A 20,503-nucleotide genomic window follows, 5' to 3' on the forward strand; every position below is an offset into this window, starting at 1 on the left:
TTAAACCTGTTTTGCTCTAGAAAGACACAAAGTACACCCATTTCATTTTATGAGTTCCAGCCTGCTCAACAGTATTGAACTGACAGCTCCCTTTACAACACACTCACATTTTGCTGGCTGAATAGATTATTTTCCTGTGGAAATAAAAGATTTGTAGTCTTTGAGGTTATTGGCACTTTTGAGACCTTAGCCAATATGGGATGAAAGCAGCAAAATCAGCTTGCTGATGTGTAAAAGGAGCACTCTGTGAGCAGCAGCCCTGAGCACACGGATCTCAGCATCCCCAGCCATCAATGGCTAAAAGCAGCTCCACGGCTGCAGCGCTGTGGAGATGATTTCCTTTCTCCTTGATTGACTTCAATTATGGTGCTTCATTTCTTATACTACTGCATCCTGAAAAGAGATAATGAGCAGCAAAGCCTTTTCACCCATGAAATTAGTGTCAATGTACCTCTTTTATTCAAGAATTCAAGGACAACAATCCTTTTAACTCAAAATATAACTTTAGTTGTTCTCACTGGATATGTCTAGAAAAACACTGGGAAAAATATCTGCTCTAATACAAGGAAGGCTCAATAATTAATTCTGAGTCAAATGGGTCTCTACCACACATTGCATTGTAAATGGAGAAATTAACAACTGTTCATAAAATAGATTTAAGGTTTGAAAGTACAGTATAATTCACTATTTTATTATATTTTTAAGAAGCAGTACACTGCTACTTAAAAATCTTCTCTGCTTTCACTCAAGTTTGCATACCTTCCAACTCAGATGTCTGCATTAAATTTAGCACTGGGGATATGATAGTTAGAGACTCCTGAAAGGCCAAGGTTTCACAACATAACTGCACAAGGATGGAATAAACAGATTCCAGCCATTCAAAGAGGCACCTTTTCAGCCATGAGAGAAGTTTACAACCAATTCACTCCTTGTCCAAGCTAGGAACAGAAAGAAGTATGAGGAAGGAAAAGTAGCTCAACTATTCAGACTACAAAGCCCACCCTGACCCACCCTATTTTTGATGGTCTTGGTGTGGTAAATACACTCTGAATGTAGGCAATATTTTCAGCTGCCTGTAAAGGAATACAAAACAAATCCAGCACTTAAAAATCTGATCTGGAATTACTTATTCTGTGCTGAGCTTTATCCAATTCTAAGTAGCTTTTGAAGCCTTTCAGGTAAGTCATTCAATAAAATTATTCATATTGCATTTGGTCTTACAGTAAACCTGAAGAAAGACTGCTCTCAAAACTCTAAAGAATGTGCTAGGAGCTATCCTCCTCTGTTTTTCAAGTGGAAACATCTTCTGAATGAAAAAAAAAATTAAATATATGAGTAGAGTTGGTCATCAGGAAACTCAGTAACAATAAATTGGCATTCAAAGGAGAGAAAAGGAAAGAAAGTATTCACACAGAAGACTGTAAGAGCCCTGAGCTACATAAATCTCCAGTAGAGATGCCTAACTAATGAATGGAACCAGAAACCTGAAAGAGCCATTTACTATTTATATTGTACTTGAACTTTAGCAGCTCCAAACCAAATATTTATGCTGAAGGCAGAGGAGGGAATCAGCTTCTCTCCTTGCATGATAGTCACAAAAGCATTCTACAGATGCACCTTAAGTAAAGTAGGAACTAATTACATAAATAGCAAATCTGTCAACTCACATACATGTCTGCAGGTATTCTGGACTGTGTAAGCTGTTAAAAATAATTCAAAATATTCAACTGGATCCTTACTAAACCAAAACAGCCTAACATTCCCCTCCTGCATGTCAGTATCAGACAGCAATAATATGTTACAAAATAATTCAAACTTCTAAATATCTAACTTCATCCTCTGGAAATGTTGCATGTATATCTTAAGTAGGTTAAGAATACTCTGAGTTTAGAAAGAAGACAACATTTTCACAGATGAAAGATGTCAGAAAAATTTAGCCTTTTCATTTTAATTGACATGACAAAAAAAAACCCCTCAGTTCCTTAAAATTTCATCCACTTCCTGCAGAAAACCAGATTAAGTTGATGTTATTGAAACTGCCTCCTAAATCCATCCCATCTGTGGCCATCATCTCATTTTTGGACACCTGATTCTTAATAAAACTTTTAAACTCTTTTAACTAATTTTGTAAATAGGTAGGATTTGCTTGTGCCTTCATTTGGCTTTAATTAAACCAAGTAACTTCCTAATATAGGATAAAGCTGTTCTAGAAGTGTGGTTACTGTAAAAAAATCAAGATACTAGGACACTGACATCCTTTAGAAGCACAGATTATTGACCCTGAGTATCCAAAGGAAAGCAAGGAACCTTATTTTTAGGGGCAGTTTAGGAGCTACTAATGCAGAAAACTAAAAAACCCCAAGTGTCCTAGTGAAATACAGAAGAACCAGGAAGTCTGTCCACTGTAAAACAGGGTAGATGGATCACACTTGGGTGCCTGCAGATCTCAATGGCAGTTCATCACATCACGAAGCTGTGCTATTTTTACTGAGGTGTGCAGACAAGACTACAAGTATGGTGTCTTATAAATATAATTCTAACCCTACCAATTCCACACCCTTGAGTGGGCTGAGACCCCAGTACAACAGGGAAATAGCACAGTATTTTTGTCTATTTTGCTGTAACTTATAATTTTGTGCTGAAACCCCACTATTCAACTAATGTCAGAACCCAGCACTTATAGATCAGTCAGCATTTGCAATCAATACTTGTATCTATAAATGTGCATATGTGGGACCATACATACTGCAGTGGTAGCTCCTCTGGCCCCATTAAAAGGTTTGAGTAATTTATTCAGGGCTTCAATGATGAAAGAAGGAGGATTGATTTACAAAAAAGCACATAGAGATGGTTCATTGCAGAAACAAGAACAATACATTTAGAGATTTTTCAAAGCAATTCTAAACCCCCACTCAGTACCATTCAGGGCTCAGTTAACACACACAGGGCCAGCAGCCACTGCTGGTTGTCCTTGTCCTGTCTGGCTGCCTGGGAGCAACATCAGACAGGTGATGTGGGCTGGATTGTTCTGTTCACAGTGGAGCTCCACAGCTGCTCCCACCAAAACCCCACAGGTGACTTAGTGGAAACACCAGAGTTTTACCCCACCTGCAATAAAGAGGATCGTGAAACCTACACAATGTTATACATGAAATGTATCATCTTAACGCTGGTTCTCTATATTTTCTTTCCCTCTGGCTCCTCAAACAATGAATACAATGGAGATTTTGGTACTAAAACATCTGTTTCTTTAAAATCACATTGTAGGTGTTAATTGTAATTGAAGAGGGTGAGCCTTATCACTGTCAGCTGTTACCTAATGAGCTGTTAACTTTTTTTCTTATGGGCTTAGTAGAACACTGTTCTAAAATTTACAGCCAGGAATCAGAGCTAAGCCAAACAGAAAGCAAATGTAGAATTAAAACTGAAAAAGATGCAAAAAACTTTCTGAAAATGTCACTTTCCTAACTATCCTTTCTTAGATGAAAAGTTCTGAACATAATTAAAACTGCTCACAGACTATACTCATGGGAACTCCTGTGTTTAAACCCATTTTCTTGTAATGTAAGTTGATATGTCAATTCCCTTTATAAATGATTGAGTTATATCATAGAAGAAATTAAATTTTGTGCTTGTATTCTGATTACTGTATTGGTTAGAATCCTTGTCTTGATTTTCAGCATATGTCACTTCCACTCACTTCATATGCTGACAAGGTCCTCCAAAGATAAACAGTTGTTTTCCCTCTCATTAAAGTTTACCTCGCTGACATATTTACAGGAAGCAAACATATGCTCCCTCAATCTTTATTTTCATGGGATTAGCAAGTCAGCTTTTCCTGAATGACAGGTCCATGTTTCTGCATCTGTCATACTTTGAGGAATGTCCTTCTCAGAAGTTACCTTCTTGTAATACATTTCACTGTTACTGTTATGTTTTGACCAGCAATGTCAACTTATGCTCCTTTTCCACTTACTAAACTCCTGCTGCCCAGGAGATTTTTGCTCTGTTACCTTCATCATCCTCATTAAAACCTGAGACAGACTTCTCACTTAATTTTGGGGCCATAGAAAAATGTTTTAACTTCCACCTCATCCACATTAATTGGTGGTAGCTTTTTTTTTTTTCTTTTTCTTAACAAGGCTGAAGAATATTTATTTACTACATACCTTGTATAGGATTTCTATCGATTCTGAATTTTAAAATATATCTTCAAATATCTTATAGCTTTCTCAGGACCCACCTGAGAAAATCTACTTCCCTAAGATCCTTCTCACAATGAATTTCTCTACTTCACGCCATTATTTTCTATTAATTTTATTAAAGTATATACTTTGAAACTGAGAGTCACAGATACAGAGTTCTGCTGATCATGCAACTAAACCTAGAATGAATCAATATCTGCCTCTCAGCCTAGGGTTCCTTTTGCTGAGCAGTTCTTTCATTGATTCCTTTTTATTTTTCAAAACAACATAGCATCAATGCCTTCCCATTTGGTGATAATGAAGTGAAGCAATGATGGCAGCAATCACACTGAGTTCTAACTCACTTATACAATATTTTTAGTATTTGCTCTCAATTTTTCATCATCACAAAATGCTACAAGATTTGAACTTATTACCGCGTTGCAGGGCAGTTTGTGAGCAGCTTTCCAGCATCAGCCAGAAAGAACACTCACTCTTCTCTCCCAAAGTGACGTGGCTGCCTTTGTGGCAGCAGCACATCAGGAGTTACCTCATCATTCTGCAACACTTTGTGTTTGCATTCACCATAATATCATAAAACATCACCTCAGAACAGCAAAGTGAAAGATACCTGAACCATAGCCAGTTTGAACCTCTGTTTCTTGAGCAGTCCTTACCAAAGCAGTTACCCACACAAATGCTGACATTGTGACAGAGATGGTTTTTGCACGTTAGGATGGATGAAGGCAGAACAGCAGCTGCTGCTCCCTTCACACACACTTTGTCTGGCTAAGTTAGCACTGCAATAAACAGTTAGTTGTCTCCTAACACACCTTGAGGGTCAGCCTCACTGCATTGCACTCCTGCAGAGGGTTCAGTTTCAGTGTTTCTCCCAGGTTACTGCAGCCTGATGTCTGATGCTGCATTTCACAGCAAACACAGACACCATCACTGTCGAATTTAATCTGTGGAGAAAAGAAAAGGTCAGAAAAAGTATAAATCAACAGAAACACCCTTACCAAAAATGGTATTTACAGTTACAGTAATGACTACTAAATGCAAAATTAAATTCTCTGTGCAGAACCTTTGGAGCAGAATGTTTTCCAATGGCTAATATAAGCTATAAAAACAGGTAAAATACAGAACGAGGATTCAATGTAAAAAGTGTTACCTTTTATGCCTCTTTGAAAAAAAATTGCTTTGCAGGGGCAGGTGAAACCAGAATAACTCAAGTGAATAAACATAAAATCATACCCAATGTGGGAAAACCAAAAATAACAGAAAGAGGTCAGAAAATAAGTGAAGGAGTCATGATCACAAATCAGTCCTTTATTTCCCAAAGTAAAGATGGAAGCACAGTGGCTGGGTGGTGAGATCTGAATCACTCTGTTACTTTTTTGCATTTAAAAAACCCCAAAATTTCCAGACACAAATCCACAAAAAAAAAAATCCAAATGCAAATACACATTTGCTATTTTTAAATCAAATTCTCTTAGGATGTTGCCAATTTCCTGAACAAAAACAGGTACCAGCATTCCTTGCAGAATTACCTTGCACAGCCTCACACATAGAATAATTTCAACAGAATATTTACTTACTTCTTAGACCACAAAGAATGTTTAAATTGTTCATATGATCTCAAAAGTTATATGTTTAAATATATGTATTTTTAATGCTACCCCTATCAGGCTTATGTAGCACTCTCTCTTTGCATGCTGGTGACCAGGACAGCAGATGGAAGAGCAAAAATAAGAGGCAATTAAAAGATCATAATAAGCTTCTCCAGATGAGGTACAGATGACTGAATGCTTGCTTACTGTGATGAAAGCACACTCAGGGCAGGAGCTATCTCAGGGGACTTCAGCTCCTGAGACTCCAGATTGCCCTCTAGCCAGCACAATTTGTAAAATGCTTTAGAAAAAACTGGGTATGTAAATTACACCATTTCCCATATTCTCCAAGGCAGCACAGGAAATAATTGTCTGTGGCAACTCACAGAAACTGGTCATACCCTCTGCCAGCAACAAGGAAATAAAGAAAAAACATAGTTTGCTCACCTCTGTGACAGTTGTGGGTTTTATTTCTCATTAGCATACAATTTCACTACAAAGCAGCTTGAAGAATTTCAGACTAGTTTTTTTCCAATTCCTGCAATCTTTTAAGACTTTCTTTTAAAAGGTGAAATATCTGAGCAAAACCCAACTAAATGGTTTATGATCAGCTGACCTCAGCTCCTCAAGCCAATGTAAAATCAAAGCACTGTCTGTCACTGGGGAGGTCTTGCTCCCAAAACTCTCTGGAAATGGTTCAGGGGTTGAGAAATGCTGCTGAGGAATTTTGGAACTCACACTTTGAATTTAGAGCTGTGCCAAGGCCAGGGCCCAGAAGGCTACACCTGGCAAATCAATATAGGTTTCAGCTGCTAAAATGTTTTTGCAATGAGGAAAATGGACTTCAGACAGAGCTTTCTAATACAAGATTATCTATTCTGATTCTTGCTGCCCCTGTTTAATAAAGGCCATGTACCTGGCATTGCTAATGTGAAATACAGATCCCAAGGGCCACCTGTATCACATGTAATGAACAGGGGTCACAAAGATGAGGCTCAAAAGGCTGGGTCAAGATTCCTCATTTATGGGAGATTCTCAATTCATTCTGAAAGTTGTTCCATAACTTTGTGCTGCCCAGTAGCCCTTCTTTTAATTTAATTCTTAAAATTAGTTAAAAGCTATTTTTTTATATGGCAGTTTTTGCAAAGCACAGGGCCATCTTAAGAATCATAGCATATTCAAAACCACCCAAAATTCACTACCAGATTGGAAGCCTATTATTTTGGAGAATTGTTATCAATTTGCCTTGTTGTGCACCTTTTCCTCCCATGTTTGTGAAGTGGCCTCTTTGCTGAGTTGTGTTCCTGCAATGGGGAGCAGGACCAAAGGCTGTAGGTGTCACTGCATGGGAGAACTGCATTGGTCACTGCTCTTCAGCAGCTGACAGCACTCCTGAGCCTCCAGAATGCCCCTTTGTGCCCTGCTGCAGTCTCACACTTGTGCAGACAGGATCAAGAGTTCATACAGCTATTCTGTGACCTAAACAGTGCCAAAATTAACTTTTTTTTTTTATCTGAGAAGGAAGGAAGGAAGGAGGAGAAGTGGATTACTGTTAGCCCAAATCACATCTCAAAGGCCACTCACTGTGTGACTCCATAAACAGAGACAGCAGCACTGACAGTAAATCTGCATTGGCACAGGGAGAAGGGGCTGGGATCACTCCTTCCAGCTGCTGGGCTGGTGTTTGCCAGCCCCAGACACAATTACACCAGCAGTGCCTCCAAAACTGCCTGTGTTTCAATCTCTTTTTGGCTGGCAGAGCTCAAGAATTCATCATTCACTTCATCCCCTGCACATACCCCCACCATCCTGTGCATATTTGTGTCCCACTTCGTGATTCTTACTCATGCTAGTCAGTACCCACAGCAGAGTTTGTGTGCTTTCATATTTGTGCCAGTTGCACAGTACACCCTCATACAAACCATATTTAAGATTGCAATCATCAGCCAGAGCTGCCTATATGCATAAATTGTCTTGTAAGTTCATTTTGTTTTGTCAAAAAGCAGTACTCCTACTTCAAAAGTCACAAAACTCATTAATCAAAAAAGGAAAGGACCTTCCAGATTTATTACAAATACATGCACACACTCTCACAGGCTTTATGGTTTTGGTTTTTTTTAAATCTGTATCAACTAATCAAATTCTGTCAATGCTGCTGAAAAGAAGCTTGTTTGTTTATGTGACTGCTAAGTGCACACACCCCCTCCCCTAACAGGACAAATTAGGAATTAGCTAACACTGTTACTTTGCATTCTGCCACCTCCTTAATACAAATGAAGTCTTCCAGTACAAGTAGTAATAGAATTTACTTCTTCTAAATTAACTTTCAGGGGTTTTTATAGGAAACATTTAAAAGGGAAGGAAAAATTTCAAAATGCAGTATGGGAGTTCCAAAGTTGATGACAAGGCACTGAAGTACAAGAAAGCTCCACTGCTGCACTCAGAGGAAGGAACTCCAGTCAGTTCTAGTACTTATGCAGAGGGAAGGATGGGAGGATCCAGTAAGGATAAAGTTGCATTGTAGGGAAATATCAAGACTAAAAACTGACAGATTATTAAGAACAAAACAGAGTATATTCTTTTTCCTAGAATTTTAAAAATTGGTTTTTGATATGCACAGACCTGAGTTTAATTCCAGTGCAAAATGGAATACAAATAAACCTCAGGTCTGGACCTGGGCTCTGCCATTCAGCTCTTTGTGAACCTGTACCTGCTCCACTTTTCCTTGCTTTGTCTACTCCAGCTAAAGAGAATGCAGGGGAAAGAAGAGTCTTCCTTTATGTGTTACTGTGTTACTGCAACCACTGGCCAATTTCAGCTGTACAACCAAAAAAAAAAAAAGAGAGATTGACACTACCACTACTTTTCTGAATAATAATAACTTCTAAATTTAATTAAAACTGCAGCATTTATTTTTAAATTAATAAGTGACTTACAAGACAGTAAGCTCAATAAATAAACAATATAGATGAAGAAATAAAACATATTCTGTCTTGTGCAGTAATAGAACATAAAATATATTAATTGCTCTACCCCTATTTTCAAAGAACAATTTTCAGAGAACCATTATTTGTAAAAGAAATGCCTATACATAAATGTTTCTCCTATACACATTAATGAACAGCTTGAGTGTGTAACTTCTTGTACACTCACTGATTTAAAGCAGTATCTTCAGGTTTTGGCTACAGGATCTGCAGCTAATTATGGGGAAAAAAATTCCAATTAATTTTTCGTAACAAGGCGTTAAAGCTACTGCCCTTTTTCCCCGTCAGTGTTGCATGTTGCTAAGCTGCAGGATAAAGGGCACATATACCAACTTCACAAATTACACATTCAAATTCTAACATATGGCAAGCACATTTCTCATATTCACACAAAAATACATATTATGGAATGTACAATAAATCCCCAGTGTTTAAAGCAAAATAAGACCACTGTGTCTCGTTCTTTTTCTTCAAATAACAACACTACATGTGAAACCCTGCTGAATTTGAACTCCATAGTACAGTAGATACTGTTATCACTTCTAAAGCCATGCACTCACCATGAATGAGTTTGACAGAAAGATCAGAATTAAAACAGAATTTATTTTTAATTTCACTTTTTTAGTATACTGTGCTTGGAAATTTACTGGTTCAGTTACAGGGGATGTTAACTACATTTCAAACCACATGTCTGCAAAGGCTGGATTTTGACTCCTAGAGCTGCATCCCCAGAGAGTACATTTGTATCCTAGGAGGCAAGTAAAGGATTTAGACTTTATAATGTACACCAGTCACATAGTGCAGGATTACACAGATCTACAGCACTAAAGAGAGCCATCTAAGGAATTAAAATTAAATATACACTTGGAACAAGCTGTTAAGAAACTGGGATTTTTCCTTTTTGAGTGAAAAATGGTAATAAAGTAATTAAATATGCTCAGCATAATACATCACCACCTTCTGAGTCAAATCCTGTGCTTAATCATAAAGCAGTGCTGTTCTCTACAGTGCATCCCTCCCAGAGGGTGGTCTATGAGAACAGAACTCCAGAATTCCATATATATGAGCCCTGCAACATGACAAGGCAATATATTCATGTGCAAGTCCCCAGCTGACTGAAATGGGATTTTGAGCAAGGAAAACCTCAAGAGCGAGGTCTGGGTAGAAGAAACTGTTGGTTTTTTGTTGGTGGTTTTTTGTTTGTTTGTTTTTTTAAACAGTTACAATATCATAAACAGCCACAATGAAATTAACTTGCCCTTATAGAGTACAACATGCTGTGGCAAAGCTACTTAGCATTTCATCAGGCTCTGAAAATCCAAACTACAGTTTGAACACTTATTATTTAAACTCAAACATTTCAGTCATGAGTTGACTTCTGCAGACATCTTCACAAGCTGAAGTCAGAAAATATGCTGGAATTCAATGTGTATGTGCTTTTTTTCCTGAGATAAAAACACAAAGGCTTTAGGTAAATTGTACCTTGTCATTTAGAGCATACCGCATCATGACAATTTGTATTGTTCTGTATTTTATTTAACACAAGTAACTTTCGTTACTTTGGAAATGAAAAAGAAAAACAACTCAGGTTGGCAAACAAAATATTAGCACACACATACCAAAACATTCCTGATGTGAAATCCACTGCCTGGACAAGCACTGGATGGAAGGAATCCTGACCCTGCTGACATCAAATGGAAACCACCACGCTGCTCTGATGTGGCCTCAATTCCACCTGTTCTGCTGAAGCATCATTTTTACCAGGACAGTGAAAATTCAATCCTTATGATATTAAAAGTTACTTTTTGAGGTGGCAAAACATTAAATTCATTAGCACTTTAACTCACAATTTTACCAAAATGGTTTTTTAGGTTGTAACACATATAGATCGCTCTACTAAATAACTACTGTTTTAGAAATTAAAGGAATGCGTGTAAAACCTTAACAGATGAAAAACAGAATCCTTGCTCTTGGTAAGAAACGTGTTTTCCATCACTCACCAACTGACATCCTTCCAGGGACTTCACCAGCTGAGCATTCTGACAGGAGAGGATGGACCCGGCCAAGTTCAGCATCACACACACTGCAGACAGCAGCATGAAAAAGGTTATCTGGAAAAAACCCCAAGCACCCTATTATTACTCACTTCAAGAGGCAAACAAGGAACAAATATAATTTAGATGTTCAAGAACTTCCAGCCTGTCACACAATTACATGGATGGCAACATTTCATGTATTTTAAAGAGAGTAGGGTACTTAATCTGACAGCATCCTTGGTCTTGCACTGTAAGTGAAAGCTAAATCAAAACTAGACATGGCTATTATATGTTTTCCTCCAGCCATTTCAAAATAATCCATTTATCTCCCACCTCTATCACATACTCTGAAAATTTAATGGGTTTTATTACCAAGCATTACTAAAAAGTAAGATTTGAAAAATGTTTTATTATAAACAGATGTAGTCTTGAAACAATTTAAATCCTTTTGATGGGGATATGGGTATCTCAAACAGGAAAAGTATTTGTGAATATCACATATCACGAGTGCCTACAAGGTGGGGAAAAAAGAATTAATAAAATTCTGGGTATATATAAATACTTGGTTTTTAAACAATTACAATTTAAGCAGCATCCTCCATATCAACTACTCATGGTGTTAATTACTCCTTTTTTCTCATCTCAAAATATGTCAAAACAAGCATTAACCTGATTCCATCAGTTTAATTATTGTTTTATTGCTTTAAATGTACGAAAACCTGGTGCAGTCAGGGGAGAAAAATCTCAACATATAGGGAACAGCATAAGCAGTAAGAGGCTGAGAACAAACGTGTGCCTGATGTGTGGCCACCTTAAATATTCAGTGCTGACATTGCCATAACAGGAGCGTGAGTGTATTATATGAAATTAGTAAGAAATTCTGTTGCATCTCTTTTCCTTATGCATGCTCACAGTTTACAGCCCTTGACTGTTCTCACAAGATGTTATCTTTTGTCAGTGCATGTGCTAGGAATATTTTTGACAACCTTAAATCCAAAATGGCTGTACATTTTTTTTTGGTGCTTTTGGACAAAACCTCCTAACTCCACAGTATTAACCAAAGGACAGAAGCTGTGTTACAAACGCTAGTTGCCAGCTTCAGATTCTTCCAAGCATCACAGCTGACAACAAGGGCTGCAACATACACCAGGTTTATCTATTTTTTGCAGTACTTGCTCCATATCAGCATTCATTAATGAAGAAACCTCTATTGGTGTTTCCAAGGTAACCTCTTCCTCTTGTCACTGGCAAAGACAAGAGGGACATGAAACAGGCTCTTAGAATTCCTGTTCATCTGGGTGGGTCTGTGCCTCACTCTCTGTTTAGGAGTTGCATTTCAAAGTGGCAGCCACCACAGGATATCAAATACTGAGGTTCTCTGTCACACTTGTCTTCCCAATTTGCTGTTTTATGCCTCACTTCTTCATGTCCCAGGCAAGGAACTACCTAATCTGGATATGGAGCTAAAGGGGGAGATTCACGTCCTCTGCAAGTCTTTTGAAACTACCTTGCCTCTTGCAGAGCACAAAGATCCTAATAAAAAGAACTGAAGAATTTCCAATCTCTTTCCTTAATGCTTCTCAGCTAAATACCAAAAAAAGCCTTTTATTGATGGAGTGGGACACATCTGGTACTCTGTTATCACAGCTTCAGAGGTAAAGTTTGCCACAATACTAGAAGCCACAACAGAGAAAAGGAGGCAGAAAAGCATCAATTACCACATTTACAGACATTAAAAAATATGTTCAGTGTGCTTCATTATTTTATCACAAATCAGTCTTTTCTAACACTGGCACAGGTGCAGCAGTAAAAATTAACACATCTGCAACCCTTTGAAAGAGTGGCCATTGTGGATTTTGATGGAGCCCCAACATCAGGCTATGAAACACTGTAGATTAAGTCAGATATACATTATTTACAAGGTCAAGGATGGCTAATTTCCAAGCTAAAATTTTCTTCAGAAAGAGAGATACTGAACAATGTATTTGGTCTGAGAGCTCAGTGTGACATACTGGAAGGAGCAGTATGAAACTATAAGGAAAGAGTATAATACACAGTCAACCCAATGATCAAGGGCAAAAACTTACACTGAAGTGAATACAGAAAGGCAGATATTGAAGGGCTATGACACCTTAATGCTGATTTAAAACTACAGCATTATGTTCTTCACCTTTCTATTTACAACATATAAACAAGCTAAAATATTCCTAGAAATCAGCAAGGAGCATTAATGCCACACAGCTCCAAAAGTCACCAAGAACTCATGCATGAACAAAAAGCAAAGCCCATGGATTTATTATGACTTGCTGGTAGCAGAACTAATTGGAGAAGTCAATGCTTATATTTTATACAAAGGACTCTGTAGAAGAAATGTTAATAGGACTTCCTATTTAAATGTTACCAGGGTCCTAAACAAATTCCACAAAACTAAACAGTTTGGGTGCAATGATTTAAAATTATAGACAACTCACTACATGGGATGTCATCTTGCACATGGACCCACACAAGGCTCCCCATTTTACTCCATTTCTGGGATCAACTTCAAGTATAAATATGCAGAGCATATCAAGAGTGGGTCTGCATCTTTGCAGTCCCAACAGACCACACCACACACATCTGCACAGAATGAAAATATCAGCACTTTCCATGCCTTGCAAGGGAGAGCCCAGAAAAAGTGCCCTTCCATAATGAAAGAATAAAAAACTAAAAAACTTAAGCACTAACAGTTTATATTATCTTTCCATTATAAAGGAAGTTGCTTGTAGTTCTCTCTTGAGTATAACTTGACCTTTTAGAAAATTATTAGTATTCTCAGAATATTTATGAACACTTTTTCCTTCCACATTTCTTAAATGTAGATACAACCCTACACCTGCCTTCAGAATGTCCCAAAGCAAATCATCTTAATTTTATGGATACCACGAAAAAAATCAAAGGGATTTACAGAAGCTGATATATTCTTTGCCCTCTGTTCTTTTTCATCACTTTCAATTTTGCCTCTTAATATTTCTCTTTTCTTCACAACTGGCCTCAAGTAATTTATTCTCTTTTGTTTTTTCCATAAGCTTTAGACTTCCTTTCATCTTCTTTCCCGAAGGCACTGTTAAAACTGTATTACCTGAAAACCCAAGAACTTTAATCCTTGAGATAGCTGGCTCAAAGCACCTTCTTGCCCTTACTGTGTCTTTCACAATTTGTTCTTGAATTGATAGGAGGCAAAAAGGGGAAAAACAAATGCACCAACTTTAGCACGCACTGCAGTTTGTGACCTGCAACATAAGACATTAACAATTTAGATTTTCTGTCCATATGCAGCTTTCTACCAAAAAATGTGGCAAGAGCAGCTCTGAGGAGGAGGACTTGGGGGTGTTGGTGGATGAGAAGCACAGCACGACCTGACAATGTGTCTGCAGCCCAGAAAGCCAGCGCTGTCCTGGGCCTCAGGCCAAGCTGAGGGAGGGTGCAGCTCAGGGAGGATCCCCCTTCCCTGGAAGTTCTCAAGGCCAGCTGGATGGAACTCGGAGCAATCTGGTCTAGGGGAAGCTGTCCCTGCCCATGGCAGAGGGTGGAACAAGGTGATCTCTCTCCCAACACAACCCAACCCATTCTATGATTCTGTGACTTTCACAAATTTATATGAAACCCTGTTTTGCCAATACTTTTGATGGGGATTCTTTAAGTGACCCAAACCACCCACTCACTACTGCATATATACACACCAAGAGCACAGTAAAAAGGAGCAGCACACATTACATTTTGAAGAAATACTTGCTACTACAAGCAGGAAGAAGTTTCTACATGCAAAATAATTAAAGTCCTCCAAAAGAGATGTAAATATTGTATCACATGAAACCTTATTTCTAAAAGCAACATTTTATTTCATTCCTCACACTTTCATTTTGGAGATATATATGAAACAGGATTGCTTCTTCATTGCTGGCATTTCAATCAGTACTTCCCCTGGTGGTTTGCAGTGGTTTGGTAGTCAAGACATGAACACTGGGAGAAAAGGTTACCCTCTGTGCTGATGAAGCATATTACTCAACTCTCCTGTGCAGGGTGCTTTGAATAAAACCATGCATTGCCATGACAGTCTGCCTTCTGTAAATCTGCCAATCCTCTGCACCTGTAACACTGTGTCTGCCTGTATTTCCTGTTAATTCCTGTCCTGCAGCTCCTGAAAGGTCAGAAAATCTCCTGGAATGAACTTTGGTTGACACTGAAATAATTTGCAGAAAGCAATTTTTTTGATACACTGTACTTTGATACGAGGTACTACGGGTTTCTTTCTAATCACTTTAAATATGTGTGGGTATATTCAATGAGATTTAAAATACATTCCTTTTAACACACACATTTCTTATTCGTGAAACAGCAAGAATAGCCAGAGGTAAACATGCTTGGCTCTATAAACCACTGTATAAGTAGATTAAAAACTTGCCCCAAGGTGTTTTGCTCCCAGAACTTTGTCTTACATGAACTGCAGACAGTAACATTTATTGCTATTTGTGCTACAGAATTTATAGTTTCCCTGACAGAGGTGTAGAAGGTTAAACACCAGAAGCAAACCTGAAAATTGATCACCACCAAGAGCTATGAAGCAGTGAGATCAGCAACAGTGCCAGGACTAAGTTAATGCAAGATTATCTGGGGTACAGCCAGAAGGCACCTGTTGGATCAGCCAGATGCTGAATGCTCATTATACATTATAGGTTTAAATGGATAAAACATATAATTTTAAATGAGCCCATTTTACACCCTTACTAAACAGAAATGGCACTCTTGACTCATGGTTTGCAAGTGTACAAGAAACAACAAAATTTATCTTCCCATTATTTGCCTCATAATAGATTTCTTTTTCTTGATTTCTCAATGCTTGCCAAGAAGAGACAGGATGAAAAGTGTTGGCATTTCAGATCTGTTTAATTCAGTATTCCCTGTTTTTTGCCTGAATTAAAATAAAGATTTGAACAAAAATATTTTCTCTAAGTCTAAAGCAACATTGTATATTAAATAGGCAGAAATACTCCCTGTAGTGTGGCACAGCATCAGGTTAAAGATTTTAATGCTTTTATGTTAGGAACCATAAATTATATCCTGTTTTATTCTAAATTGTATCAGCCTGTTCAATTCCTGTCATTATTCAATTAAATTACATATTCTCCAGATTAAATTCCTTTTGACTCCAGTGAGGCTATTTAACTTTGTAAAGGAAAGCTGAAATCTCAGTATAAATATTTAAATCCATGCAACTATTTCTAATTTCAAAGCTAAATAGTTCAGATGAAAACTTCTGAACTTGAACTTGGTGTATGGGATTTTAGTGACTCTCTTATGGCCCTATTAACTTGCTTTCATTCAGAGAGATCTTGGAATTTCATTAATTTCTTATTTGTTGCTTGGTTGTATCTTCATTTCTATATTTTTATTAAAATATTCTGTAGAAAATTCTAACTTCAAATACGATTTTGTTTAAGATTATAAACAATGCTACTGGTTTCAATTTACAAGAAAAAATGATGCCTCCCCTGACTGTATTTTGTTTACTGCCAGAGTAGCAATCAGCTTCCAGCAAGAGTCAGCACGCTGTAGCTTTGGGGAATTATGTGAATTTTGGTAACAGCCCCGTGGGCAACAGAGAGGGGCACGGGGTGTTTGCAGCAGAATTTGCATCACACAAAATAACACCTATTTAAAGACCAGAAGGAGCAGTTTGGTTTCCTCCTGTTTCACTGTGCAGCAAACAACAACATCATCAATAAAGTGAGGGGTTTGTAGCTGCTGCCAAGGCTTTCCAAGAACCCTGGAATCCAAAAATGCAACCTTGGCTCTGTATAAAGGAGCAGAGTGAGACAGACAAATGCAAAGATTCATTTATATCAAAACAAGTCTCCTAATATCTCATAATAGAAGGTATTCAATACCTCCAAGAAATTCCCTGTCAGTTGAAGCAATGGGCATACAGACAATTTCCTCAAGTGGGATCAGGTTGAAAGACAAAGTGAGTGCAGCACTGTCACATTCTACACACAGCAATAGGTGTTTGTTATTTCTGTAATGCTCTGTTACAGCTCCAGCAATTACACTGTTTATTGTAGTATCTTTTAGGAAACTGTAAGAGGGGGCATGACTTAGTAATAAAGACCTTGTGCTCTCAGCTCAGAAACATTAACCAGAAATTTGTCAAAAGCAGATATTTCAGCATCTACTAATTTTCTGTTCTTTCTATTCCAATTAACTCTTTTAGTATCTACACCCTTCTGAAACACAGAATACTCTGAGTTGGAAGGGACCCAAAAGCACCATCAAGTGGCCTGCAGACTATATAAAAGAGAAACAACAGGAGCTGTAACCTTTTTTTTCCAGATAAAATCCAAGCTATCTCTTGAAGCATTCAAATAATGTGACACACTTCTAACAGTAATTGTAACAAAAATAGTTTGCAGGTAATTAGTTTCAGAGCAGAGAACAAGTTTAGGTTTTGTCTGATAATCTATTAGAAGGACAATGGGGAGTTGCCAGCTAATATGCTAAAGAGGCTAATTTGAAGTTTGCTACATGAAAATAAGCAATCAAAGCAATCCTTCAATGATCTGTAGCTAATAGTGCAACAATACAACCTTGTCATAACAATTTATTATTATAAATTATTTCATATAATCATATAATTTTTACTGTGTGTGCAGTCAAAATAAGTCATTTGGACAATTTTTTTTAATAGTAGCTGTATTGTCTAATTTTTGTCACTGACATTTACATTTATGCATGACTGCTCCCCTAAATAAAAAATCCACATACACGAAACTTAAAGTGTTATTTTGAAGGGAAAAGAAATCAAACAGCACTAACCTGTATTAATGCTACTCAAAATGTTGTCAATTTGAAATGCTTCAAAAACAACTGCTTCAGTTGTACAGTCAGGTGGGAAAAGAGGAGTTGATAAACAGTGTGATAATAGGAACTTCAAATATAATGCTTTCTGAATAGAATTTTGACCACATAAGCCAGATCTAAAATTTGAAACTACCTCAGCCATATTAGTTTAATTAATTTCTCCTTCCAACATACACTCCAAGGAAGTAAAAACTGAAAGTCTTTAAAAATTAACAAATAAGACACTGTGTCTCAAAAATGTTCCATAACAACAGCAGAACAGGAAAAGAAAGCTGATGTTTAGGGTCTTCAGACATTTAGGATGCTAGGAATTAATTAGCTAACTTAGCTTTGTATGCAACAATCTATATTTAAACAAAACAGATAAATCAGTAAATAAAAATTAATACATTTTCTTCAACAATGTGAGTAGTCTAATAACTTTTAAGAAAATCTACGTAAGACTGAATTTATGCTTCCATAGCAGCTGCCTAATGGGTTCATCCACCTAAACAATACATTACTTTTTGCAAGTGTCACATTGCAGGAAGGATTCACCTCCATGCACGTGTCAGTGAAATGCTATTCCAAATAAATTAACCTTCCACAACATCTGTAGCAGGATTCCCTGAGGAAATAAAGGCTCGTGTTGTCCTGCTGACAAGGACAGGCATCAAAAGCTCTGCGAGCAGCCCTTCCTGGCAGAACCATAATGAGACAGAAGCAGGATGTAAAGGTCACACACACACATATTTTGCATCTGTCTTTCCCAACATATTAATAGCAATTAACTACTCACTTGCAATTATTCTCATTAATTAACAACTGCGTGGTCTCTCTGAGCCCTCACTCACCAGAACTCTGACTTTCATCCCTGAGGAAGAAAATTCTGCCAGGTGAGCAGGGTCAGGAGCCACAAGTGCTGATCTCCACCAAGAGCACAGGAGCATTTTCAGTATCAGTTTCTGAGGCAATGCTTCAACGTGGGCAGCAGCTCTTTCCAATTCAGTTGCAATGTAAACTCAATATAGTTCTGGCCGTTTCAAGAAAAATGGCACACACATCTCCAAAGAAGACTCACATGAATAATTTGATGGAGATCCATCAGTAAATGAACTTTAAGATCTCAAAGACCTTTCCTCATATCTGAAGTAGAACTTAATCCATAATGCTGTTGCAGGTTTTATAGTATTTGTAGTAAGGAAACCCAAACACTCAATCACACACATGTCTAGTTCAGGATCTAAACTGTGATTTACCTGGCAAGTAAATCCCACTGAAATCAAAGTATTTTTCTTCAACAAGCACAGGATAATTAGATTCCCTTTGGGTAAGAGTTTCCTTCCATCTGTCACACAAATAAAACTAAAATCACATGAGTTTTGATTGAGTATGTGAGCACAAAGAGTGAAGTATCCATTCCCAACTCCATCACACCTCAAAATACTTATATTAGTTCATACAAATATGTATTCTACTCTTAGAAACGCTTCAAATGCAGCTCAGCTTGTCTCGAATAAATTTTTGAAGCTAGTGTTTTCTCACCATTTGAAAACGAAATACCAAGTTTAACAAATAGCTCCCATGTTGCCCAACTAGCCAGCCCCAGTGATACGTGGCACGGGATTCATTTACCGAGGAGGAAGAAGAAATGCTGAAGCAAACCAGACTCTCACCAAGAAAGAGTTGAAGAAATTAGACTGTGCAAAGGCTGCCAAGAACTCCAGGAGCAGATGGGATGCAGCCTGCATTTCTAAAAGAAGGAGCAGATGAGATGAAAGAACCATCAGCAGATATATTTAGAAAGCGTGTGAGAACAAGGGAATTAGTGATGGGCAGAAGAGAGGTGAATGTAGCACCCACAGCACACTCCTCATTGCAAGCAGCAGCAGCAGCAGCACTGGGACTGGAGCTGTGACAGTTCCCTAGGGCAGGAATGTGCCAGCAGGAGCTGCTGCCATGGCAACAGGATGCGATGGCAGCAGATGGGGAGGAGCAGGGGCTGGTTTAGGGTAATTATGAAGTGCTTCTTTAGGAAGGGGCAAGTGTTATGCCCCAGCAGGGTTTGTCTGTCTGCAGGAAAAGCTGCCTGTGGTCTTTTTAAACTCTGCCACTGGGGATAACTAACTGGCACATGGATCCTTAGCAGAGGGGTCTGGATTCTCATGTGAGTGACAAGTGGTGGCAGCTGGGCCCAGGAACAGGCAGCCTTGGCCAAAAGGGCATCAGAGAGATGCAGACAGAGACCCAGGCAAGAGAAAGCTTTAAGAAGTGTTAAGATATAACAGAGGGTGTAGCACGTTCATTCTAAAGAGATGCTTCATCCTGGGGCATCTTTTCTCTACCACTGCAAAGATTTCCCTGATTCACTTCTGTTTCCATCTCAAGTGTGTTTCTTACTCACCCAGTTCACAATTTACTGAGCAATTCTTCATTTTGTCCCCCTCTTCCTCTTCTGTCAGGTCTATTCTAATGAAAGAGCACTGGGGCTAGGTTTTTCTGGCAGTTGTTTCATGATATTAAAGAAGACAGAAGGGAATCACCAGTCTAAGTTAAGAAAAATCAATAGGCAGTGCACATTTTAAAAGCCAAATGGATATATTAACTTGCCTGCAAAAAAAAATTTGGAACATGAATGTAATAAGAGTTTACACAAATTCAAATTACAAACTTTGAAGACCACACTTTTGCGACCCCCTCCTCCATCCAACAACAGACATTATTTCATGGCCTAAAACAACAGTTCATACATTGGGAAAAGACCTCTCAGGGCATCAGTCTGAAACAAATTTAAAAGAGAAGCAGCTTCAATGAAA

General features: G+C 38.0%; 1 protein-coding gene across 7 annotated transcripts in view; it reads right to left on the reverse strand.

Annotated features, from left to right (window-relative positions):
- The window catches only part of FAM189A1 (family with sequence similarity 189 member A1), an 86,326-nt gene that overhangs the window by 27,987 nt on the left and 37,836 nt on the right, over positions 1–20,503 (reverse strand). For all 7 annotated transcript variants that reach the window (XM_039723215.1, XM_039723214.1, XM_039723213.1 and 4 more), the window contains exons 3-4: positions 10,779–10,889; positions 5,018–5,149 (exon numbers count right to left, since the gene is read on the reverse strand). In XM_039723215.1, the coding sequence (XP_039579149.1) occupies positions 5,018–5,149; positions 10,779–10,889 (243 nt within the window). The remainder of the gene's footprint in view (positions 1–5,017; positions 5,150–10,778; positions 10,890–20,503) is intronic.

This window comes from Passer montanus, unplaced genomic scaffold (genome assembly GCF_014805655.1).
Source record: "Passer montanus isolate IOZ18808 unplaced genomic scaffold, ASM1480565v1 scaffold5, whole genome shotgun sequence".
Classification (NCBI taxonomy): Eukaryota; Metazoa; Chordata; class Aves; order Passeriformes; family Passeridae; genus Passer; species Passer montanus.